Raw genomic sequence first — 26,206 nt, 5'->3', positions numbered from 1 at the left:
GGCAGTACAACAGACCACAGGCTGTGTCCGGTAGGACTGCAGTGATTATATGGGATTAACTCAAGGATTTCCCTTACCTGTAGACTCCAAGTTAGCTAAGAATGGGATGCAGATACAGCAACAGCATCTGTTACCCACGGGATGCATCTGTATGGGGTGCTGCTATGACTGTGAGCATCCTCTTGCTTAGTCTTACAACCATGCTGCAAAGATAAGTACTGCCTCAACCTGACAGAGGAGTGAGGAAAGCCTCTGATGGCTGGAATAGTGGTTTATCCCAAGGTTTCCCTGGCAGCCAGGTCTATGGCATCCCTTGGCCTGTAGAGACCAACGTGCACATACTCACATCAAGGTGCCTCAGGCACACAACGGCAGAGCTGTGGACCAATTTTTGAGGGTCACGGTTACAGGAAACATTGCTGAAGAACCAGAGCACATCAGCCTGGGTAAGACCAGGAGACAGCCATGTGGACATTGACAGGCATAACTATGAATGAGCAGGCCACACTACTCTAAGGTCGAGCTGTGTCCTTAGCCCTCTGTGTGTTTCTTCTCTCCCTACATCCAGTTCTACCAACCTGTTGGCGGTCATCTGAACATCCTTCCTGTCACTTTGAGACCATTATACTTTCCATTTTACCTGCCATCACTCACTGTGGTTGTCTGGCCATCTACCTCTTTCTACAGATCTCTCACTCCCCCTGATAAGAGGTGCTTTGTATCTAAGCTGGAGTCATCTTCCTCCTAGAGAAGGGCCATCAGCTGCCACTCCTTTAGGAGACCACGCCAATGTACTTGCTGTTCATGGAGGGAGCCTTGACGCTTGCTCACCACTGGTAAAGAATCAAGACAGGTTGCGAAGGCCCTATAAATACCAAATACATTATCCCAAAGTGATCCATTAATTTAGATTCAGCACTCTAAAACACCACAGTAGCAGACAAGTTCTTAATGGGCATTCGGGGCTGGTTTCTAGGAGCTCCAAAATTAAATGCACTGCTATCTAGACCTCAGGAGAGAAGACATGGCTGTGCTTAAGAAGGCTGACTCCCCTCAAATGGCAGTCCCCTTTGTCTTTCCTAAAATAGTGGAGAGGCCTGACTTGAAGTCTGCCCAGTTTGCAATATGAGGGTCTTCTGCTCTATTTTAAAAGGCCTGCAATCAGCAATGGATTTACAAAGAATTCTGGAAGTGCCTGGCTGAACAGGGGAGGCAATGACAAATTAGTAAGAGCAAAGGCCATCTCTCCAGTTTTTTAGTTACTAAAATGAGAGTGGGTCAAAAGAAGTGGGGTACTGGCAGGTACGTTTCTTCCTTATGAAAGAATCAATGGCTATCAAGTGTTATCAGTACCCATCAATCAGCACAGCTCCATCCATCATCTCATTGCAGCCTGGTAGAAGAGCTGTCCTCCCTCCCTACCTCCCTCCCTCCCTCTCTCCTCAGGACCACCAAGCATGAGAGGCTGTGGAGCATCCAGCCTCAGAGGATGCCTTTATTTGGTCTATGTTTTGTGTAGCCACAAGTGCTTGTTCTGCTATAAAGTAAACCACAAAAGGCAAGATTAAACGGATCTTGCTTCCCAGCGTTGTCGGCACATAGCTCTGTTTAAAGTACTGGGCCTAAGACCTGCCAAGGCCTCTCAAAAAAACAGCCATACATGGTCTGACTCTCCTCTCCCATCCCCACACAGAAGATGTTTTAACAGACAGTAAACAGCAAGCTTTGTAAGTAATCAGGGATGCTAGAAAAGATGTAAAGGCAGAAGGTTTATCCTATGCAAGCAGAACTGCACCCAAATCTAATTTTAGCCTTTATTCCCACAGACAGACTTGGAAACAACCTTTCTTTCAAAGGAAGGTTAACAGGTGGGAACTGGTGCTTTGCGTTTGATGGATTCTTGCCTGTTCTGGGGTTCCTCCCTGACCTCACACCATCTCTCATCATGTTGGCCTGTTAAGGCAGGCCTTCCCAAGTCACTCTGGAGTGTGTTCACTGCTTCTCTGATCCCAGGAGCTGAAAAATGACCTTCGTAAAGGTAGAAATGCTTCCTGCCATCCAATGCTACATTTTTCTGATAGTCATCATATCCCCTGCATTTTGTAAAGGGAGATTTTTAAGCCAATTACTTGAAACAGAAGGTCTCCCTTCACTTAAGTAGGACTGGGTTTTCTGCTCAGATGATAAAAGCTCCCAACATTATGATCCACTTGGAATTATTTTGTTAGAAAGCCAGCCTCCAGTTAATGCAACTTACACCCACTGTTCCTCTCATTATTTCTGACCCAGGTTCTCCCCTGCATCTTTCAAATTCTCCCAAATGCTCTCCCCTGGGCTCCAGAGCCTCAGATCCTTCAGTTCTTTTCCTTGTGATTGTCAGCCACTTGGCCACACTCTGCTGCTCACACTCCAGGGAGGATGCCCCTTAAAATGGGGTCCAGAAACAAAGCTGTGGACAATGAGAGTATGTTGTTTTACCACTGTCCAAACATCTAGTTATAAGTTATTACTATTCATTCCTCATCTCACCTGACTCCAAGGACAGGCTGCAGCTGTTCATTGAGCATTAATTGGTGCTGATAAACTGTGGTGGCAGGAAAACACACGACAAACCTGCTCAGTGACGCATGTAAAATGGGGATTTTAGTAAATTTATTCATGGCAAACCCTCCTTTGATAATTCAGATGGAGTGGGGGCAGGAGCTTCTTGGGCCTCACTGTCCATGAGCTAGGAAAACTGACCTGGATCTGCACTGGGATGCAATGTTTTCAAACTCAAATGTGGATGTTAAAATATCAACATTTTGTTGGATGTCTGTGTTGGTTCAAAACAAAGACAATTTCACTGGGTAGCCAATCTTTTCCTAACTGTATATTCCAAGTACCTTAATGGTGGCTTTTAAATGTCATTTCAGGTTTTGTCCCCCCATACATCCTAATGTCTTCATTTAAAGTAGACAAGTGGCTCAGACCAGAAGGACTCAAGTCGTTATAAAGGTCATGGGTAGACAGTGCCAGCATTACCAAAATGCCAAAAGAAAAAGGCATCTTCTCTATAATAAGACAAATATTTTAAGAGATGACAATACTGTTTACCATAAGCAATAATATAATTTCTCAACTTATACAACATTAAAAATGACTGATATAGTTGTGTCACTGGTCAATTAACTCCTTTAACAGTATGTGGTCTTTCTTCACAAGACATACGTAGTGCCTTGGATATAAACACAGAGTAGCTACTGGACAAGGGTTTCTGTGCAGCCAATGTGGGAGACCTTGCCCCACTTCCCAGGTAGAACAGACGCATCTATTCTCAACCAGAATGCTTTGGCCATTCTGAAGATGGGTCCCCGGACTGTCTGCATTCCCCTTCCTGCCACCATTTTCCAAGTAGAATGCCATCAGTCATAAATTACCAGACAGCTCTCACTGTGTAACTGGGGGCCTCTGAAGCACACATAGAAGAACTCTTACAAGGCCTACCTAAAATGAAGTATAGATACAATAGAGTGTGTTCAGATGCATCACATTTCTACAGACAATATCATTAAACCAACACAGCAGAATCTGTCTAATAATAAAATAGTTCATTGAGATTTATGGTTTTATTATTGTTTATTTTTAGAAAAAAAAACATGTACAAGATGCAAAGTCTCATACAATATGTTATTGTTGGTTGCCTAACACCAGCCCTGTCTTGTGACTCAGTGATGGAGATGACATGGACAGAAGGGATAGCTGGAGACTGATCATGGACACAGAATACACCACAACAGACTTGAGGGCAGATGATGCTGGGCCAGCCTGTTCCAAAAGCAAGTCAAGACATGGTAGGAAGCAAGAAAACCAATGGACCTCTCTCCATGGGGAAGCATAGGTATGTGCCAACCAAAAGCATCCCCCCCATCTCACAACACCCACTACCCATCCAGACCACAGCATTACAGGATACGGAATGGTCCTTTGGTGTTTTTCTGCAGGAGTATTCAGGTTCCCAGTGTCTTATTTCTGATTTTCTTTTCATATTTGAGTCCTGAATTCTTAAGCAGTGTAGGGGCTCAGCATCTTGAATTTTTCAGGATCCAGGTCTGCCCAGTGGTTAATTTGCTAAAAGGAACAAAGAAAAGACATTGCTAAGACGAACTGCAAATCCTGCTTTTGTAACCTACCGCTGGGTGCAGAAGCATTAAGAATTAGCTGAAGGCATTACTTCAAACTCACACAAAGACACAGATCACATTGTGTCACTTAACTATGAAAAATCTAGCAACTTGTAATGTGTAAAACCCAAATGCCTTCTCACCAAAGTATCTCCACAATAACTTCAATGTTTGATCTCAAAAAGATACTAAATCAAATTGCTGAACACAGTTCTTTGGTTGGCTGGTTGATTAGCTTTTGGGTTTTGTGTTATTTTGTTTTGTATTCATTTTTTGAGACAGGATCTCAGTCTATAGCCCAGGCTGACCTAGAACTCACTACAGTAGTCTGAGGCTAGCCCTGAGCTTGCAGCAATTTTCCTACCACAGTCTCCTAGGATTACAGATTTGAACCACCATGCCCAAATCTGCACATACTTCTAAATTGCTTTTGCATTGAAGAGAACTCTCAAGGTAAATGAGAATGTATTTTGAAGTAAATAAAAAAAGAAAGCACAACATACTAAAACTGCAATATTCACCAAGGAAGAAATTCATAGCATTTAGTATTTATACTGGGTGGGGGGGTGGTAATCTATAGTCTGAGTTTCTACTTTAAGAAAGGAAAATGACAAAGGTAGAAAAATCCTCAAAACAAATCTAATTGGGAGAATAACAAAGAGAGAAACAGAAACCAGTGAGATTTCAAGTGGAAAATGACAGAAAATAAATTAAAACACCAATAAAACCAATAAACCTGGCATTGGGCTTCTTTATTTGGCAAACTATGGCTTATGGGAGGAACATTATTCCTGATGTAAGGTAACTCCAATTAAACTTTTTTATATGAACACATACACACACACACACACATACACACACACACATACACACGAGTATGTATATGAAATATATGTGTGTATATTTGAATATTATAAAATGATAGGTTTCCAGATGGATTTTCAGACAAATTTAGTATGACTTACCCCTCCCTAACCTACTCCTTACCCTGCCTTCCCTTATCTCAAGTCAGGGGTGTTCAAGAAACCACAAAACAATACAAACCATTATTTTTGGTTGCCCACCAGAACTTGATTATATTATACTGTTGCTGAAGATACCACTTACTTTGGTCACAGGGCATGGAGAAATCAAGTTGGTACTTACTAGCAAGCTTCCTCCCTGATGGCTAACTTTCTTTATCCTGGAAGGTATTATACAGGCTATTGGGTTTTTTTTTAAAGCTACCAGCTGTGAACCCTGTAATCTACAATAACCACCAGTGTGACAAAATATGCCCATGCATGCAACAGTGACATGAACCACTCTGTGTTTTAAAGCTCACTTCACTGGATGAAACACATACGTGGTACTATGAATCCATCCAACAAGCCATGGTTAGGGAACTCATAAGCCCCAGAAGTGAACCTACTTCTATTATTTTTAAGATAAATGGACATAACATCAATTTTTTTTAATTTTATATCTCTATACCCATAGATTAGTACAGCTATCAGATCTTATCAGAGAAGTTTCCCTGTGTAGTGATTGGCAGTTAAAGCAGAAACAACTGGTCAAAGTGCAGAGAATGAGTGTGTGAAGAGAGCTCAGCCACAAATGGGCACACCTATGTTAGACCCTCTATCCACAAGGCTCAAGGACCATTGTGGAAGAGAAGGTGGAAAGATTGTGAAGAGTCTGGTTAGGGAAGACCAGAGTGAAACAGTGTCTTCTGAACATGACAGAACCATGGCACTCATGAACTCACAGCACCCGCAAAGATCAAGCCAGTCATCATTCTAGCACAGAGGAGGAAAAGGCTTGTGAGGCCCCATCCCTAACAGAAGAGCTATTAGCAGTTGGTAGCTTCTGGAGGAGAAAGAATATATTTTTCTTTAAGGGTATGGCCCTTAGTCAGTTGGCCATGCTTCAATGGGTGGCCCCAAACTCATGAATATGTAAGCAGCACAAATTGGACTCAGTGGCTTCTGAGAGAGAGAGAGAGAGAGAGAGAGAGAGAGAGAGAGAGAGAGAGAGAGAGAGAGAGAGAGAGAGAGAGCATGAAGTTGGGAGGAGCTGTGGAGACAGTTCAGTTACGGGAGGAATTGAGGTTGAATATAATTAAAATACATTGTATGTAGGAGAGAAATTCTCAAAGAACTAATGAAAATATCATATTAAAAATCTGACAGCAAAAACATCTTAGTCGGGGTTACTACTGCTGTAATAAAACATGCAGGAGTGCCGCTTACTAGCTTGCTTTCTGTGGCTTGCCCAACCTCCTGCTTTTCTTTCACAACCCAGAACCATCAGACAGGGCCGGGCCCACCCACAATGGACTGGGCCTGCCCATACCAATCACTAACTAAGAAAATGCTCTACAGGCTTGCCTGCAGCCTGATCTTATAGAAACATTTTCTCAACTGAAGTTCCCATCTCTCAAATGACTCTAGACCAGCAATTCTCAACCTGTGGGATGTGATCATCAGAAACCACATATTTTTGATAATTTCAGGGACTGAGAAATCACTCAGTAGCAAAATTATAGTTATGAAATAGCAGGTATGGTTGGGGGTCCCTAAGACCATTGGAAATATGTGTTTTCCAATGGTTATAACCCACAGGTTGAGAACCACTGTTCTAGACTGTGTCAAATTGCCATAAAACTAAACAGCATATAAAGTATAGATGATATAATAACCTGGAAATAAATACAACACATCAACAATTGAGACTTCAAATCAGGGTGTTTGAATTGTAAGTTAGCCAAACAATAATTTTAATCGAGTTAATCCTTATCAATATAAGGGCTAAAAATGCAAGTATCTGTGCAGACCCTGCAGACAGAAAGAACATAAAACAATATGGAGGCAGGCGTGGCGGCACAGGCCTGTGACACCAGCGCTTCGGAGGCTGAGGCAGGACAAGCATGCACTTGTGATCATCACGGTCTTTCAGACTCCTGTCTGAAAGAAGTTAATTAAATTAGATACAAATTAAATAAAATCTATATATCATAATTCTATGCTCACAAAACGTGGGATAAATTCTTTGAAAAAGAGGTACAAGCACTTTTAACACTGGGAGTTGGGGAGCTGGGGACAAGCACAAGCACTTGTTCTTGGGATAATTTTAATACCACACAAAAGATAGCTGTCTTTTGACATAAAATGTCCAGGTGAGCTTTAAGTTATAAGACAATGATGTGAATTACACGAAAAAGGCTTTAATTATATATGGAATTTCCTAAACCAACTGTGGTGGTTCCCGTCTATAACCCCAACACACAAGGCAGGAAGAACGATTCAGGGGGTTTCTATGGGCATTTCTAGAGGTCAGCCCTGGCTTCATAGTGAGCTCCAGGCCAGCCTGGGCTATACACTGTGATCCCATAAAAATATAAACAAGTGTCTCATGTTTCCCTTTGTGATTTTGAGGGTACAATAATACCCAGTGGACAATCTGCCACACTTCACGATTAGAGTATTTCTCATCCAGAAGTTGAACTAAATTCCAAAGCTTCTATTCCCTCACAACTAAATGCTAGCTGGATGACTTTAGGGAAAGCCTAAGATCCTATTAGCAACACTATGAGGTGGCACCGCTCTGTGGGTATGCTTCCTGATATCTTCAATGCTGTCCATGAACAGATGCCTCAAGGAGTTAAGTTTGCTATGGAGGTCCCTGAGTACGCATAAGAAAAGCCATTAAGACTGAGGCAGCTGGGAGAGCTGGCCCTGTGGTCATAAGAGCAGGAGAGCTGTCCCTGGCCCTCCACCCCTACCCACAAAATGCCTGAGACAGGTGAAGGAGCTGGCCATGGGCCATAAGAATGGGATGGCTGTCCCTGCCCCTCACCATCTCCAACACTCAGGAGAGGCCCCTGTACCTCTCTGGGGCAACACAATAGAGCTGGCCCTGATGGTGCAGGCATGGGGTGCCAGCCCTGAGGGCAGGAAAGCAGAACTGGCCCACTCCTCACTCATTGCTGCAAGAGGTGAATTAGCCAGGGCAATGCTGGAGAGCTCACCAGGGTGGTGAGCCCAGGGTAGAACTGGCAGGTGGACCGCCCTGCGGCTGCTCAGACCAGAAAGAGTTATGACTTGGCCTGCCTCAATATCCACTCCATCTATGATCTGCCAGAACAGTGGAGGGACCTGAACCACAGGTCCAAAGCTGTAGGATTTTCACAACACAGATTAACAATAGGATATCCAAGATAGTGTAGTAGAAACCAGAGGCCTCAAACCAGACCAATGACTCTGCAGTGAACACTTGCAAGCAAAGATACATGAAGCTTCTATGACGAGATTTTTCATTTGTCCCTTTTCTCTTAAATTTTGTTTTATTGGGGGGGGGTGCAGGGGCAGAGGACAGATTCAAAGGACAGGGAAATGAACAAGATACATGATGTAAAAGATACATAGAATAAAAAGAAAGGAAAGGAGAAGAGAAGAGAAGAGAAGAGAAGAGAAGGAAAGGAAAGGAAAAAGAAAAGGAAAGAAGAACTAGCTAGAGACACAGCTAGTCTGTGCTCTTTGGTTTGTCTAGAAACATGCCAAGAACTGACTTCTTCCCTCAAGTCTCACTTACACTGTAAGGTTCCCCTCTTACAGTCCTGCATCCCTGAACTAGCAGCTAAAAGCCCAGCAGGTGAAAACACACCATGCCATTCTCAGAACCTCACTGTTTCCAGGTTTTAGTCAATAAAAGAAAATAACCCAGGCCAGGCATTGGTGGCACAGTCAGGCAGATCTCTGTGAGTTCGAGGCCAGGCTGGTCTATCTAGCGAGTTTCAAGACAGGCTCCAAAACAATACAGAGAAACCCTGTCTCAGAAAACCAAAAAAGAAAAACAACCCATTTTTTTGTTCAATCCTGAAGGTGACACCCCAAACCCAAGGACCCAGGTCTCTCAGAGTCTCCTTCCTCAGCTACAGCACCAATGAGGGAGACTCTGAGACTGCTCCCCTCACTGACCTCCAGAGAAGTCACCCTCCTAGCACACTCTGGAACCGCACTTTGGCTTTTTGAACTTGAGTTTTAAGATTCTGCTTAAATTAGTTTTCCCTTCCTTTCTAGATTAACTTTAAGAACTCTATAATATTTTAAATTCTTGGGGATAACTTTATGATTAAATATAAAGTTTACTTTAGAAGAATAAATGACTTAAACATTCACGACACTCTTTAAAGGGAAATGAAGCAGCTGACACTGTGTACTGAGTAGTCCTGAGGCCTTAAAATAAGATTTAAAAGACACAGAATGATCTGTTTGGGGAAATGCTGCAAAGAGTCAGGCCAGTAACAGGTGTCTTGGAATGACAAGCTGGCAGGCTGCTGCTGCTTCTTCATCTTCTTCCTCCTCCTCCTCCTCCTCCCCCCACCTTCTTCTTCAAACAGTTGAGCATTTCTGAAATGTACTAAAAGAATTTTTGTAATAAAATTGTATTTCAAAATAGGTTCTAAAAGAGAAAACGTATTTATGATTTTGATTCCCTACTAAACTTCTTAGAGGTTTTTGCTTCGAGTCAGAAGGACTCTACAAAGCATTTGTCTTGAAGGTCTAGGAGCAAAGTGTGTCTTCAGAGTTGACTTTGCTATAACTGGAGGTCCCAATGGGCACAATCATATGTCAACATTAATGCCATGAGTGACATGCTCTCAACAAAGCCCAGAGTCTCTAGCAAGCAGCAGACACATCCCAGCTGAAAGCCTCTGCCCACCACCATGGGACTGGCCAGTGGATGTAGCTCTCTGTTTGTAAGAACATTCCACTTCGTTTTCCTCAACCCAATTATAGAAAAACTTAGGAACTGGTTGTTGGCCATCATCTAGAAGTAACAGGAAATGATGGTGCTATATATTGGTAGGCTATAACAGCACCACAACTGACATCATTTCCAATTACAAACTTCCTCCAGGTGTGTAAGTGGCTCTCTTTTTTTACTGCCTTCAAATACCAAGGAGTGAGAAACATCTTCAGTGAGCCAGTACAGGACTGGAAGCTAGGAATACTTCAACGGCCTGTTCAAACAGAGATTCTCAGCTAGATGTGGTGGCTCAGATCGGCATTCCAAGTACTTGGGAGGCTGAGAATGGAGGATTGCTTTGTGTTTGAGACCAGCCTGGGCTACATAGCAAGTTTCAGACTCCCTTGGACTAAAGAACAATACCCTCTCAAAAAAAGGAAGAACCCACAAGATGTGCCATTTGCTGACTTTTAGCTAAGCCGTTTCCAGCTTCAGGCCATTTATGTAACTACAAGATGCGAGTTCTAAACTTAGAACATATGGGACGCACAGGTGTTCTCAAACTCACTATTCAAAACAAAACCCCAGCTTTTATTTATTTACTAATTTCATGTCACAGCTGGGAAGCTCACTGGCATCATTTACCCAGAGAGTAGGACTGTTCTTTGCAAAAACCTTCTGGGAAACCTGATGTTGTCAATGAGGTGTTCACCCTACCTATTAGCACTCTTAGAGATTCCAGTGAGCCCTCCAATGAACTGCCAAGGGGACTCAGGTCTATCAAATGAAAATAGTTGAAATTTGGCAAGGAATGATGGTGCACTAGTACAATCTCAGCCCTTTGGAAACAGAGACTCATGAGTTCAAGTTCAGTCCAGGTGACTTAGAGACTTCAAGGCCAGTCTGGTCTACATAGTAAGACCCTGTTTCAAAAAGCCAACGGCTAGGACCTAATACCTAACTTCTGGTAAAATGGAAGATTAGAGGCAGCCTCTCTTTGTGGCCCACTTAAGGTGTAATATCTATTTAAGAAGGAATTGCCTATTGCAGAGAGAGAAAAGAGAAGAGGTTTGGAAATTCCCAAAGGCAGTGAGAGAATGGTTCACAGAGTCAGGCAGTGTCCTTTCCAAAAAGCCAAAGTGGAACTCTCCTGATGGACAGTTGCCCAGTGGGGCGGGAGGACACACCACCCTCATCTCAAAGCTAGCCTAGGGGTCTAAAGTGGAAAGAGAGGGGCAGCCCTACCCTTAAAACAAGCCCCTCATACTCAGAAGCCTTAAATATAGTGGTGGGTTTGGTGAGACATTTCTCCCACTCATAGGACAGGAATGAACTGGAGTTCCATTTTGTCTGTCTGCATGACTAGGGAGCAAGAAAGGCTGCCCACCATCTTGGGAGGGGACCTGTTGTTCAAAACTGACCCACTCTGGGGGTCTGAGAACAGTGAGCAATCCACGAGTCAGGCAGTCTGAATTTGACCAGCCCTAGCCCCAGAGCAAAAGACAGTTCTGGGCATAGATGTGGACAGCAGGAAGGCCTGCATGGGGACAGATGTGGACAGCAGGCAGGCCTGCATGGGGACAGATGTGGGCAGCAGGCAGGCCTGGCTTGGGGACAGATGGGTACAGCAGGAAGGCCTGGCACTGAGAAGCTGTAGAGCAGAGACATCATGTGTGGTGTGAAGCACACAACTCTGCCATCCACAGATGGAATCAGAGCTCATCAACTGACAGCTGGGCTGTGACAGCCATAAGCCTGAGGTCAGTGGGGGATCAAGCCCTGGAGTCACCCATCACTGAGAACACTGGCATTCCAACAGTGTACCTGATGCCAACAGCTGCATCCTTCCAGCACAATGATTAATAGTTAGGAAGTCCGGGAGGAACTAAGCATGGTTCTTTGCCTGTGCAGATCTCTGTGCTGTGGGTGCTTCCCATAACTCCCAGTGTACTTGGGAGACCCCTGCGCCATTCAGCTAGAACACCCTAGGGGATACCATTTGAGAAATGTCAGGGTAAGAGAACCATACCCCACAAAGCTTAAGTGTGCACAGCAGAAGCCCCTGATTCACAAAGAAAGGAAGCTGTCAGAGTGAAGACAGGGCCAATGAACATTGAGCACTTGTCTAACACAAGCTCAAGTCAAGCCTAAAGCATGGGAAAGTCCACAATTGTGACTGACACTCCCATCCCACAGAGCTTGCCCCCAAGAATTGACATCAGAGGAATCTGATGGGGGAAGTCCTGTGTTATGTCAATAAAGCACTGTTGGCCAATAGGGAAAGCAAGATAGGTGGGACTAGGAGTCCAAGAGGAATCTGGGTAGGAGAAACACAGAGAGTCAAGATGTAACCGCCATAGGGATAAGAAGCCCGGAAACTTCTCCGGTAAGAGAAATACTTAGATTAACAATTATGGGATAAATACTTAAGTCAGAGCTAGCCAGTAAGAAACAAGCAAGGCCAACAGCTTCATAATTAATATAGCCTCCTGTGTGTTTATTTGGGACTGATGCGGCTCTGGAAGCAGGCTGGCGGGAAGGCTTCTCTCAACAGGAATCCAACCCCCAAGAGGACAACCCTGAAGACAAAGGGCAGATGCTAAGCATCTGATTTCTGGGATATGATGATTTTTGGTGTATCCCTGAGATACTCACACAATCCCTCTCAGGCAGTGATTCTCAACCTTTGGACCACAACTCCTTTGGGAATCTCATAGCAGATGTCCTGCATAACAGTAGCAAAATAATTGTATGGCTGGGGATCACCACAACATTAAAGAGTCACAGCATTGGGAAGGTTGAGAGTCAGTGCTCTAAGGCATATGGAAGTATGAAAGTTGGTGGCAAGGCAAAGCAAATGTTCCTTGGATTGTCTTGAGGTAACAAGCCTTCAAAGAAAGGCTATGGGATCTCATCTTTTAATCTTGCACTTAGTTTACACAGTTCCTGGAAAAATATTTTGACAAAAATTCTGCAAGGTGACATAGTGGCTTCTTCACTTTCATAAATTCCAGAACACTTGCTGGAAATAAATCAACATGGAAAAGGTGAGCAAACATCTTAGCAACATTCCTCAATTTACTTGTTTCTAAGTGATGTGCAGTTTCATCATGTTCTTTGAATATCCTTTCAAATTATTCCATGTGTTCCTTTATCGGCATGCAAAATCACCCTGCTAATGAGCCTAAAAAGACTCTCCTAAGTCCTCTGTTGGCACAACAATCAAGCATCATATTGCAGAGTTCTTGTTGGGACTTTTATGGAAATCCCTTTGTCAGCTGTTTGTGAATGCCTTCTTCAAACTCTAAACTTGAGTAACAAGTCATATGACAAAATGCGATGAAATGAATTTCAGGTTTGTCATGAGTAGTCACTTTTTGTCCCTCATCATCTTCTTCCTTTTCACTACTACCACCATCCTGGTCTTTGTTTGAATCATGATCCCCTTCATTAAGAATTTTCCTTCTTACCAGAAAGCCTCCTTACTAGGAATAGAAAAGCCAAACAGTTCCTGAACTACAGGCAATGCCATCCCTTCCTCCCCTCCCCTGATCAGAAATATATATTAATATATTAAAATGTATTTTATACGTAAATGCACCATACATTTATTGTATATCATATAATAAATAAATGTATCTAGTGGATAATAAAACTGTTATTGGAGATGTTGAATTTGTTAGTGAGTGGCTTCACCATTGATCATTTTCTTTAGGGACTCTGTTTATCCTCTGATATGCTAAACTGGGGTGTGCGTATGTGTGTGTGTGTGTGTCTATACACACACATATCCTGAAATCTGATTGCAAAATATTCCTTGTCTTTTAAGCATTAAATTGTCTTAGTTAATAAAAAAGAGAAAAAAGAAAAATAAAAGACCACAAAAAAGACCCAAGGGTATTGAAAGTCTTTTTTGAGTGATCTAAAATAAAATATTTTGAAAAGAAAAAAAAAAAAAACAAAATTTCCTCCTTAAAAGCTTGTACTTCTTTTCATTCGCCACAAGATTGGAATATCTTGAAAATATTAAGAATATCTTCTGGATTATAGCCACCCTCCAAAGTGAGCACATGGGTGAACTGAATCAAGTCCTTCTAAAATAAATGGGTGGCCCTCAAATCCATCTTTACGTAGAGAAAGCATAACTTCAATCATATGCTGACTTCCTTGTCAGTTTGAGACTCGTGTAGAATGTTTTGAAGGAATTCAAAACTAGCACTGATTCCCCTGGTGACATTTGTGTTCATTTGAGGCTGCAGTCTTTGAGCAAACCAATGGCTACTTCAACACTGTCACCGGCTGGTCTTCCCAGGAGCACAGTGAGCACCTCTGTTTATAGAACTTCATAAGCCACATCTTGTTTAGTAAGATGTGCAACAAAATTTGAGGTACTCAGACACATTCATTAATCATTTCTTTAATATCCTTTCTGAAGATTAAAAATTAGTCTCAGGGGGACTATTCTCCAATTTCTGGGATTTTTGAATTGGTAATTGTCACTAAAGCTGCATAAGCTTGGGTGACAAGTCAAGCAGCAACTAGTGCAGAACAGATCTGGAAGACAGTCCTCTTTCTTGAACTGCATTTTCTTGAAGAAGCTATTGAATAATAAAACAACTTGGAGATGCTGACTTTTTTGGTGACCTCACTGTTCATCATCTTCCTTAGGGTCTCTCTGCTCATCCTCTGGTCTGCTAAGCTGACTCTATCTGTAATCTGTTCCTGCATTATCCTGAACTGTGAGGGAGGAAGGTTCTCTCCCCCAGTGCCAGTGAGGAGAGGATCCAGGTCATCTTTCCTCCTGTTATAGTAGGTCCATCCCAAGTGGACCTCAGTTACTGCTGGTCCTGGGCTTCTTCCAGGAGATGGGGATTTCCAGTACCTCTTCTGATCAGATATCTTTCTCCTTCTCTGTGTTTTTCTTGGAGATTCCATGTTGCCATCATAAGAACATCTTGGATGCTAATACTTCGATCTATTGTAAGCAGAGTAATATCTCCTCAAAGAAACATTTCCTTTTGCATATTTTCCTGCATGCCATATTACTTTTCATCTTCTGATGCCAAATGAACCAATAAATCAGACTCTTCAAGTTGGTACAAGTAACAAGCATTCCATGGTCTGTATTCCTTGACAGCTTACTCTTTCTGTCTCCAGGCATCATCTAACACTCATTGCCCTTGAGTGATCTTTTCTTGCCTACTTTTGATAATCGCTAGTTGAGTAGACTCAACTAGTAACGTGAAAAACACAGCAACAATGGCAGTAACAGCAGAATGAGGGTACAACAAGAATAGCAACAGTAGGAAGAGGCAGCAGCAGACAATTGCAGCAGAGACTGCAAAAGCAGTGGCTGTGACATCAGTATTGTAGCAACAGAAATGCATTGTGGAAAAAACCAAAATGAAATGGTAGCTACTGCACAGTAGTGCCAGCCATGACAGCAGTCATAGCAAAGACAGGGGGGCCAAGGGTTATAGAAAGCAGCTAGACAGTAACAAGAGAAACTGAAAATAAAGAGAGTGTAAGATTCCAAAGAGCTGAGGCTGGAGAAGGGTAAAAAGCTGTGAGATGCAGAGAAGAGAAACTGCAGGTCCTTATCATTGGATGAGTCCCAAAGATCAGCCAGGCCTTGAGAATGAACAGTTTCAGACATCCTAGGCCTAGGAGCTTATATCAATAGCTGCTGTTATGGTCTAGGGAACCTTGACATCCAAGGCCCAAGAATTACAACGCCAGCTATTTGCCAACTTATCTTGTAATAAGCACAATAACAGCAGTGGGAGACTGTCATGGAGAAATCCAATGCTAATAAAGTGCCATAATAGTGAAAGTACAGCCTAAATTGCAGTGGAGGTCCCAGAACTGGAGGGCTCAGATAAAGAAACTGAAGCACCATATGGTAGGGTCAGAGTGCCTGAGTGAGGCCATTAATGAAGATGCAGCCTCAGTTACAGCCCCAGCATATTTGAGATGCTAGGACCATAAGATGACCACCATGGGGTGGATGACAACAGCAGATGTGGAATGGAGCCTGTATGAGACAAATTGTGTATGCTGTGGATAGCAGAGCTAGTGAGTGGGAGTGACCAAAGTTCTTTAGAACCCAGACGATTATGAGTGAGTTCCAGATGTCAGACACTGGGCTTGTTACACTGTTGAAATTTGGTTTTGTTTAAATGTAATTGTTTGTATACCCTGGTTTTTTTCCCTTTTGGGGTAAGGATGTATTTAATGTATTTTAAATGGTTTAGTAGTAGTAGTAGTAGTAGTAGTAGTAGTAGTAGTAGTAGTAGTAGTAGTAGTAGTAGTAGTCTCTTTTATTATTTGATGGGAGCCCACAGTTAAGAGACTAGATATTTTAAAGACACTTGGCACTTTTAAAGTGTTTGAATTTTTTAAAGACTGTGGGACTTAAAAATCATCCCTCATAGATATACAAAAATCAAACTTCCCAAAACTGTATAGAATCAAATAGTCAAAACAATTCTAAGGAAAAAGAACAAAGGGGTTATAATACCTGACCTCAATATATACTACAAGGTGATAGTTCCCCAGACAACATGGCACACATGTACATTAAATAAACCAATGGAACAGACTAGAGAACCAAGAATTAAAAACATGCATTTATAAACACTTCTTTCTTTAACAATGAGGACATATTGAAGACAGGAAATTCTTTGATAAACTCAATATGAATCAAAGATTTAAATGTAAGTCCTGAAACTATAGAATTATGAGAAGATACTTCAGGACATCATGGGGTAAAACATTTGGATATAATTGCAAGATCATAGGCAACAAAAGCAACACATGATAAATGAGATCACATATAAAAGCTTTATACAGAATACTGCATTCAACAGAGTGCAGAGACAACCTAGAAAGGGGGGGGGCGAGTATTTGTAAACTCTGAGGCAAGAAATGATTTTTAGGATATAAAACAAATTCAGACAAATGACTTAAAAAATAACAATGTGATTTTTAAATGGGCAAGTTACCTAAATAGACATTTCCCAAAGAACTAACACATCCAAATAGCCAGTAAGCACATGAAAAACTCATCATTACCAATCATCAGAGAAATATAAGAACCACAATGATAATAATGCTGGTGAAGGTGTAGAGAAACAGGAAATCTGGCATACTTTTTATGGGAATGTAAATTAAAACAGCCATTATAGGAAGCAGTATAAAAGCTTCTCAGAAAACTAGAAATAAAATCACCATATGATCTAGCAATACTACTACCAGGAATATATCTGCAAGAACTGTGATTAGTAGTCCAAAGATACAGCTACATTAATATGTTTATTAACACACTATTCACAATAGTCAGGAAATGAAATCAACCTGGGTGACTATCAATAGATAAATGGATTTTCAAAGTGTATTTGTGCATTTTACATACACAATAGAATATTTAACACCCATTCAATAAAGAATGAAACTGTTTCATTCGCAACAACATGAATGGAAGCAACAGACATTATTTAAGAGGAATGAGTCTTATATAAAAGGGCAAATGTTGCATGTTCTTAGATGGAGAAGACAAAGGAAGAGAAGAGATTTAACGAGACTGGAATCTGGGAAGAGTGCGGGGAAAGGAAGCAGGGGGATGGTGTTAGTACTAGTCCCCTGGATGCTAGTGTGAAGAGCCTCACAGATCAGCCCCAATCCTCTCACATCAGCAGCAAAGAGCTGAGAGGCCACGTAATTCTCACAAGAGCCAAATTTCCTGTTGCCTAGGAATCCAGAGACAACCTGACTGTGGTCAGGTGACACAGGTTACATATTAACTAAGCCTGCATCCTTGCAGCACAGGACTACCCCCTCCCTCAGAAACCTTGATGAGTAGATATGGCATTGCACCTGGGGAACTGAAGATTCTTACTTCACACTTTACCTGCAGCATTAATAAATCTCTTGCCTGAACGACAATTCTAACAGGTACCTTTTTCTAGAGCCCTTTTCCCTCTGCTTCCCCTAAACTAGCAGGTAGTAAATGGGCACAGGGATGCAGTTTGATAAGAATATGTTGAACTAGAGTAACTAGCACTGTTGTACCATGCATACAGTAGGATCACTACAAATGACAACAAACAAGAGTATTCTTCCTGATAGCTAGTGCAGAAGATTTTGAATGTTCCAAACAGCAACAAAACAATATGTGCCTTTGGTGGCAGATATGCCAGTGTATCTGATACATGTATACATATATTGAAAGGTCACACTACATAACATAAACATTTACAACTGCTATATGTACTTTAAAACTAAAAGTACATTTGAAAAGAAATTTAAAATGAGAAAAATAAAACATTTACTATTGAATTCTAGACCAGCAAAATTATCCTTCAAAAACAAAAGACAAAACTAAAGATTTCCTCAAATATGTGCTTCAAAAAAATATGGAAAGCAATTCCTCAGACAGAGGGAACATGAAATAGTTTGAAAACCCGAGTTCACAGGAAAAGCCATAATCATGGAAATGAAGGCAAACAATATTTTCTTAGCCTTAATTCATTTTTAAAATAACCACTCAGGAAACAATAAAAAAAACAATGCACCAGCGATCATACCATGTGTAGGCGGGGCAATGGCAGTAATTCCACAAGGAGGGAAGCACTGGGGAGATACACTGTTGTGCAGGTAACTTAGTATGGTACTGTTTAAAAGTAGAATCAGAGACATGTAAAGTGCATATTGTACACTCTAGAGCAAACACACACGCACATGCATATGTACACATCCATACATGTGCGCAATGCTCAACTACTGCTCTCATTAGGAAGAACACTCCACCAAGGCAGCTGAAAGGTCAAGTTGGAAAAGCAAACAGATGGCAGTTTCCCAAACATTCCCCTTGTTTGTTTTTGAGTGTGTTGTTGACACTGGAGGACAAAATGTGGGGTGCTGGTCAGGAGTTCTTCTCTCACCCTAATTACAGCAGCCAAGTAAATACTCAAACGAAGTAATAGGGACACAGAAGCAAAGGATGTCTTCCAGGCCAGGCTGCCCTTAACGCCAGCCTGTTAAACAGGGAGCCTCGCCACAAATCCTCTCATCCTGAGGAGTGAGGTGAGGAACCTGAAGAAATGAGACTGCGCACAGAATGAACGTTACTTTTAGCATTTTTATGTCTGTTTGATGAACTATAAAGGAACATTTGCAATGTAACAGAGAAATGCCCCACCCTGGGAATATCCTACCGACCAAGAAGGGTATTTAATCATTTTCAAAGAAAAATGGAGCCAATGATATGAGTTTCTCATTATATTTTCTTTGCCTTTCCCTTTTCCCTCTCAAGCCTTGAAAATTCAAAGCAGTTCCCCTGGCCCCATGGGCTCCCCAGGGCTCTTTCTCCTTTTAAGAAAAGCAAAAGAAAACTGCAGCTCTGGAGAGGCTGCTCCATGCAACAAAACAAATGCAAGGTCACCACCTGCCACGCTTCTTCAGCTCTCACCAGCATCTAAAACGTCTGAGGGTGGTTTGGGGCCTATTGAGATGACAAATTTCTTCAAAGTGACAACACAGAACCTAAACGTGCAATTGTAGTAGCACCTGTCCTTTAGTCTGGCCCCTTCAAAGTCTTCAAATCCAGAAATGTGACTAAGTTCCCCGAGGGGAGCACACCCAGCCCCTCACTGGTTCTTGGCTGAATGGTGACTCAGAGGCCTCCAGCATGCAGGCACAAAGGGACTCTTCCTGCCAGGCTCTGTTGCAGCTGCCTCTCATCCCAATTACAAGTGGAATATGAGAGGCTCCCCAAACAAAATGGCTACTGCCACTATCCTTGGTTATCTTCAAGAATTTGAAGATAAGATTCTATTGCTAAAGACACCACACACTACACTTCACACACAAAGCTGGAGCTGATCTATCAGGAAGCCTCCTCCCCCCCCTCTCTCTCTCTCTCTCTCTCTCTCTCTCTCTCTCTCTCTCTCTCTCTCTCTCTCCCTCCCTCCCTCCCTCCCTCCCTCCTTCTCTCCCCCCTTTCTCTGCACCAAGGGAAAAAAGCACTCAGTAGTCCTACCCTGGTGAAAACCTATGAACCACGACAATGACTGAACTGGCACTGTATCCACTCCACTACGATGGTGGTGGCATTTCTAGTTGGACCTGAGGGAATTCATCCCTGGTTCTGTAAACCTAGCCACCACCATGGCTGGAGAGATCATAAACCCTACTACTGCCACTTTCCTAAACCAATCTAAATTCTAACTGTATTCTAAATACTGATTCTTATACCCACAGTTAGGGTAGCTCTCACGCCTCATCAAGGAAGCTTCCTTTTGCAACAGATGAAGACTACTACAAAGATCCACAACTGACCAAATTCCAGAGGACAAGTGACTGTGGGGTATCTAACCCCAACTGATATATCTCTAAGGCAACCCCTACACCTGAGACTCAGGGAAAATCATGGAAGAGGGAGAGGAAGGATTGTTAAGAACCAGAGAACTAAGACACTTGCAGTTAGATAGTAACCCCTGGACATGACACATAAATCACCATGAAATATCAACAATATGTTTGTCCAAACAATAGTGGTATAATAACAGTATCAGTTGACATACCAATGTGGACAAGGTAAATTCCACATGGTCCAACCCCTAGATGAAGGGCTACAGATGGCTAATGGTTGCTAAGAGAGGGAGAATTCATCCCCTCCAGGGATAACATAGGCTGCCCAAACCCAAATGGTCAGCCCTGGACATGTACATGCAATCATCTAAATGGATTCAGTGATCTTTGTAAGTATATGCATGCAACAGCAATAATTAAAGATGAGACTGAGTTTGGGAAAGAGGGGGACACTGGAGTTGGAGATAGGAAGGAGGGTGGGACTGATATAGACACGCTGCTCACATATAAAGTTCTCCAAAAATTATCTTTTAGAATAATCATTTTGAGGCCAAATCCAAAGCAAATAGAAGCTGTTGAATTGTTCTGCTTTGTGATGATTTAAAAAGTAACCAAATTCTTTTATACTTCAATAAGTAAAACAAGGACTTTAAGATATAAAATAAAATTCAAGCCATTGCATTTGCAAATTTGCTGATAAGTCAATAATATAATGCAGAGCTATCAGTTATCTGGCATTATAATTGTCCATGATGTTTGAAAACACAAAGCATATTCTAACCTGTGGACAGTCATTTATTGTGTACACAGGCATGTGTCTAGAGATTTCTGTGTATGGCATGTGTGTATGTTTGTGTGCACAGCATGTGTATAGACATGTGTGCACAGACAAGTGTATATATGTTTCTATGCACAGCATGTGTATACACTTATGTGCACAGAATGCATATGCATGTGTGTGCATAGCATGTGTATACACGTGTGCAAAGCATGTGTATTTAGGTTGATAATCTAGGTTTGGTTCTTTGAGACGAGTGCTCATGTTTTTATCCCTCTCCCACCATTTTCATCATGGGAGTTCAAACATTTAACTTGTATTAAACTTGTAGCTGAAGTCCTAATTCTCCAGAAAAAAAAAAAAGCTATAGTTTATAGTATAACAAAAGTCAAGAGAAAAGACAGTGTCCACAAATGTTAAGAGAATGTGGGTGGCTGCCCACAGTTCCTGGGTCCATGGCTGGAGAACCCAAGCTAGTGTCCACTTCTGAACCAAGTTAATTGCTTTCCCAGCACAACTGAGCCTGATGGACTGGGTCCTTCTGACCCGTCAGTGGGTGCAATCCATCTTTCGAATGCTTTCTTCTGTGTGAACCTGGAAGGACTATGCACAGACCCTGGGGTCTAGACTAGTGTCTCTCCTTCCTGCACTGACTGCAGCATGCATGCTGACACTGTAACTCCATCTGTCCTTGTTCTGAAACAGCTGCAGGAAGTGGTCCTGCTTGTTTTAAGGGAAGAAACACCAAGGAGGCATAAATTACATAAAGAAGCCACCAGCAGGATGAGAAGAAGTCCTGGATAAATCCCAGTGCTGTATTCCTGCTTCTAAGGTGTAGTGAGATACACACACACACACACACACACACACACACACACACACACACACACACCCGCCGGCACCTGTATCGCTGGCCATGCCCATTTGGGCGTGGTCACAGGTGAGGACTTGATGGGGAGTGAGCTTAGGTCTGGGGTCTGGGCAGGTGGCTCTCTCGTGTCCAGATGAGTCACAGGGAGCAGCCTGTGCGGATCCTTAGAGCAGGAACCTGTGGCAGCCATCTGCTTCTTCTGTAAGTGACTTCTCCCCAAAATAAATTATATGTAATATTTGAACCTAATCCCATGATCATTATCTATGCCGCTGCACTAAGAGTATCATAGACCTGAGGCCTAACCATGCCTTCTATTCTGTTTGTTTGAGATTATAATACAATTACATTTCTCCCTTCCCTTTCCTCTCTCCAAACCTTCCCATATACCCCTTCCCTTTCTCCTTCAGATTCATGACCTATTTTTCCATTAATTGTTATTGCATACATATATGTATACATACATATTCCTAAATATAACCTGTTTAGCCATATGATGTTACTTGTCTGTGTGTTTTCAGTGCTGACCATTTGCCACTGGATAACCGATTAGTGTGATCTTCCCCGGAAAAGACCACCTACGCCACTCCCATCTTTTCTCAATTGCCTATAGTTCTCTGTGTAGGGTTGTGCCTTGTGGGCTCCCCCACCCGCTGACCACTTTGGCATGTCCATTGGTGTCATCCTTGTTCAGCTCATGTTTGGGCAATCATATTCATGAGACTTTATAGGTGTAGCTTCTCATGTATAGTAGGATATTATTTTAAGGTGTGTGACTTTTGTTTATGCTGCATTTGTTTAACTCTGTGAAGCTGTGATTCTTTGCCTGTCTAAAATACCTGAGGGTCCTAATAAAGAGTTGAACGGCCAATAGAGAGGCAGGCAAGGATAGGCAGGGCTGGTAGGCAGAGAGGATAAATAGAAGGAGAAACAATGAAGGAGAGAAGAGCAAAGAGAACAAGGAGAGAAGGACATCAGGGACCAGCCACAGAGTAAGAAGGAAAGTAAGATATACAGAACTAAGAAAGATAAAATCCCAGAGGGAACAGGTAGATGGGTTGATTTAAGTTAAGAAAAGATGGCTAGCAGCAAGTCAAACTAAGGCCGGGTATTCATACGCAATAATAAGACTCCATGTGTGATTTATTTGGGAGCTGGGTGGTGAAACCCTCAAAAAGCCAAAAGAGCAAAAACTACACACAACTCTAATGGGAGACACTACCTCACAGCAAACTTCTTGGTCCTCTGCCTCCTACAATCTCTCCACCCCCTCTCCCTCAAAGTTCCCTGAGCCTTAAGTGTGGAAGTGTTCTGTAGATAACACTGTTGGAAGTGGGCTCCACAATTCTGCATTTTGATTGGTTGTGATTTTTCTGTAATGGTCTCTGTCTATTGCAAAGAGAAGTTTCCTTGAGGAGGGGTAGAGACTACACTTATCTGTGGGTGTAAGGACAAATGTTTATAGATTGTTGTTAGGGACTATGCTGGTATAGTAAATTAGAGGTTGTAGAGTCTTCTCCAATAACCATGACCTCACTAGCATTGAGTAGCTAGCTAGGTTTCCAGTACGAGGCATGGTCTTCCTCTTGTTAGTGTCTTAAGCCTAACTGTCTTCTTGCTACACTTTCTATTCAAACATGAGGTTGATCTCTGGCTTTCTTTGCATCAGGCTGGCCCTCTGCTCTTTCCACTGGCTACCCAATACCCTGAGTACTGTTTTGCCCTCTGCCAGGCAAAGGTCTCCTCTCCATCATCCCTCTTCATCCTTTCTCCTCTGTGCCCTGTCTGCATGTGTGACAATTCTCACTTCTAAATAGACTGTTAACCAATAACATCAGCAGTATTTATATGACAAAACTGACTGCTGGTAGGAAAAAACATCAAGTTTTAGAAGGAGTAGGAATGGAAATTTTATGTAATATGTAAGTCACATACTCATGAACACTTAATATTAATTCAAAACCAAATATCACATTTTGTATATAATTAACCCACATCATGTATTTTTTCAGTTCATGAATAAAAACCAACGGCCTTAGGCCTGAGCATCAAAATGAAAAACTGATGAGTTAGTGATTGTGACCAATAAGGTGTAATGTGATGTGACCTTTCTCTGACTCACACTTCACTCATACATGAATGTGTGCGGTAAGTCAATCAAGACCGGCTACTATTGCCCCACTATCTTCCCATAGGTACACTGGGGGAAAAAACCATAGTGCTATAGGTAGGGTATAAGAGAAGTCAAAGGCAGGAGGATTCCTTCACAGCCTCCCAAAGTGTCAGAGGCCCAGTCTTCCTGAGCCTTCATTCATTCCTCTATCTGTTGAGAGTGGATACTACTGCATCCAACTATTACTAGTGTATCTCAGCATCTGTACATAGACATTCTCAAAGTTCACATCCTATAGAAACCGCCTTCAGAAGGGACGAGAAGGCCTTGCCTGCAGCCGCTCCTCTTGCAGCTTGGTATCTTCAGAACAACCCTGTATTCACATATGGTTTAACTGGTGTATAAGATGAAGGCCCCGAAGTGCATGCCCAAGATCTCGTCTCAGCCCCAGAACCACAGACACAGATCTTGACATCTTCCAGCCCCACCTTTCTCCTCTAATCCCACTATTTCTTTGGATTTCTACAGTTCCTCCAAACTGGCCTATCTACGTCCAGTCTTGCTCTCCAGAACTGGAGGGTATTTTTATGTTATGCCTGACTATGTCACTTGCACACTAAAACTTTTCAGAGGTTTATCATTACCCCATGATGAAGTTCAGATTCCTGAGAGTTATAAAACACATCCCCAACTTCAAGAAGCTCTACGCTCTCCCCACTGGTATACAACTCCTCAGTTAATCTCCCTCTTCTCCAAAGGTATCTATCTTGGTCATTTCAATTCCTCCAATAAAATGCTGGCACCTTCCTGTAGACTGGATCTGAAGAATCCTCCAAAGACTCACATGATCAAGGCTTGGTCTGTCTGTACCATGGCACTATTGAGAGGCAGTGGAATTTTTCAGACGTGGGCCTGGGAGGACATCTTCAGATTGTTTCAGGTGTGCTCCTAAAGGAAACCATGGAATCTCAGCCTTCGCTTCCACTCCTCTCTCCTCTTTGTGCTTCCTGGCCATGAGGTAAACAGCGTTGCATCACCATATGTGCCTACTATGATATATGGCTTTGCCAAATGCTCAAAAATCAATAGGGTCAATAAATCATTGGTTGAAACCTCCAAAACTGTGAGCCAAAATAAGCCTTTTCAAAATAGTTTTTGTTTGTTGGTTTATTTGTTTGTTATAGTGACCAAAACTAACACACACTTCTCTCTCTTGCCTTGGTAGCTATTCCCTGCTCTTGTCCTTTACCTCCCCATTATATATATCCTTCAAGGTCAACTTCTAGAGTTCTCTCTACCCCCACACTCCGTTCTGTCCATTCCATAATGCACTTTGCTGTGACACAACTGTTTCCATTTTTCTTCATGAATGTGTGAACTTTGTAAGGTCAGGCCATGGATTCTTCATACCTGTACCCCATTATTTGGTCAAGTATTCATTAAATAAGGGGCTTTGATAATATATCTGATGAGGAAACTGAGATAGAAGGCCACTGGGGCCGCTGGAAGATGAACTTAATGCTACAGTGAACTCCACAGTCTTGGACATGGAACAGTGAAGAACAAGCCACGCCACCTGGGCATGGTGGTACAACTCTGGAGCCTCAGTGCTTGGGGGACAGAGGCAGAAATATTGCTGTGAGTATGAAAACAGTCTAGTCTACATAGTTGGGTTTGAAGCCAACCAAAATTACATAGCAGGACACTCTCTTGATACAATAGACAAATAAATGGCAGTGCCATGCAATATGAAAGGAATATGGTAAAATACGAACCAGGAAATAGTGGCAGAAGACTACTTCAGAGTACACTGGCCACTGGGCTTGTTGAGAGTAAGAGTGGCAATGGCAGACAGGGTGGTAAGGAAAGACAGAGATGGGGCTGACAGCAGGAGAGCACACAGATGCTAGCCAGGCCCAGGCACTGTGGCTGGCACAGACAATGCAGGAGGGACACACACTGTCCACTGGGGCATCCCTTAGCCTTTGTGTAGCCTCCTGCACACATTTTGATGACTACAACACATTCTTGGAGCACTGACCTTCACCATGCTGGGAAGCAGCACATCCAAGGATGCCATGAATGAATGAATGTTCAAAGAAGAACGCTACCTTAGCAGACATCTCACCTTGATTCATTCCTTTTCCCTACAACATAGGGAACAAAGCTGTGCAGGTGGG

The 26,206-nt window shown here is 42.4% G+C and overlaps 1 protein-coding gene and 1 pseudogene across 2 annotated transcripts in view; both read right to left on the bottom strand.

Moving 5' to 3' along the window:
- Nucleotides 1-3,599: 3,599 nt before the first annotated feature.
- Nucleotides 3,600-26,206, bottom strand: part of Dtd1 (D-aminoacyl-tRNA deacylase 1) — a 136,080-nt gene continuing 113,473 nt past the window's right edge. For both annotated transcript variants that reach the window (XM_040746429.1, XM_040746430.1), the window contains one exon: nt 3,600-4,110. In XM_040746429.1, coding sequence (XP_040602363.1) covers nt 4,103-4,110 — 8 coding nt within the window. In that variant the 3' untranslated portion in view covers nt 3,600-4,102. The remainder of the gene's footprint in view (nt 4,111-26,206) is intronic.
- LOC101832891 lies at nt 12,388-26,149 on the bottom strand (annotated as a pseudogene).

This window comes from Mesocricetus auratus, unplaced genomic scaffold (genome assembly GCF_017639785.1).
Source record: "Mesocricetus auratus isolate SY011 unplaced genomic scaffold, BCM_Maur_2.0 Super-Scaffold_100004, whole genome shotgun sequence".
Taxonomy (NCBI): Eukaryota; Metazoa; Chordata; class Mammalia; order Rodentia; family Cricetidae; genus Mesocricetus; species Mesocricetus auratus.
Note: the sequence above shows the minus strand (reverse complement) of the source record. Positions and strands in the feature narration are given on the sequence as shown.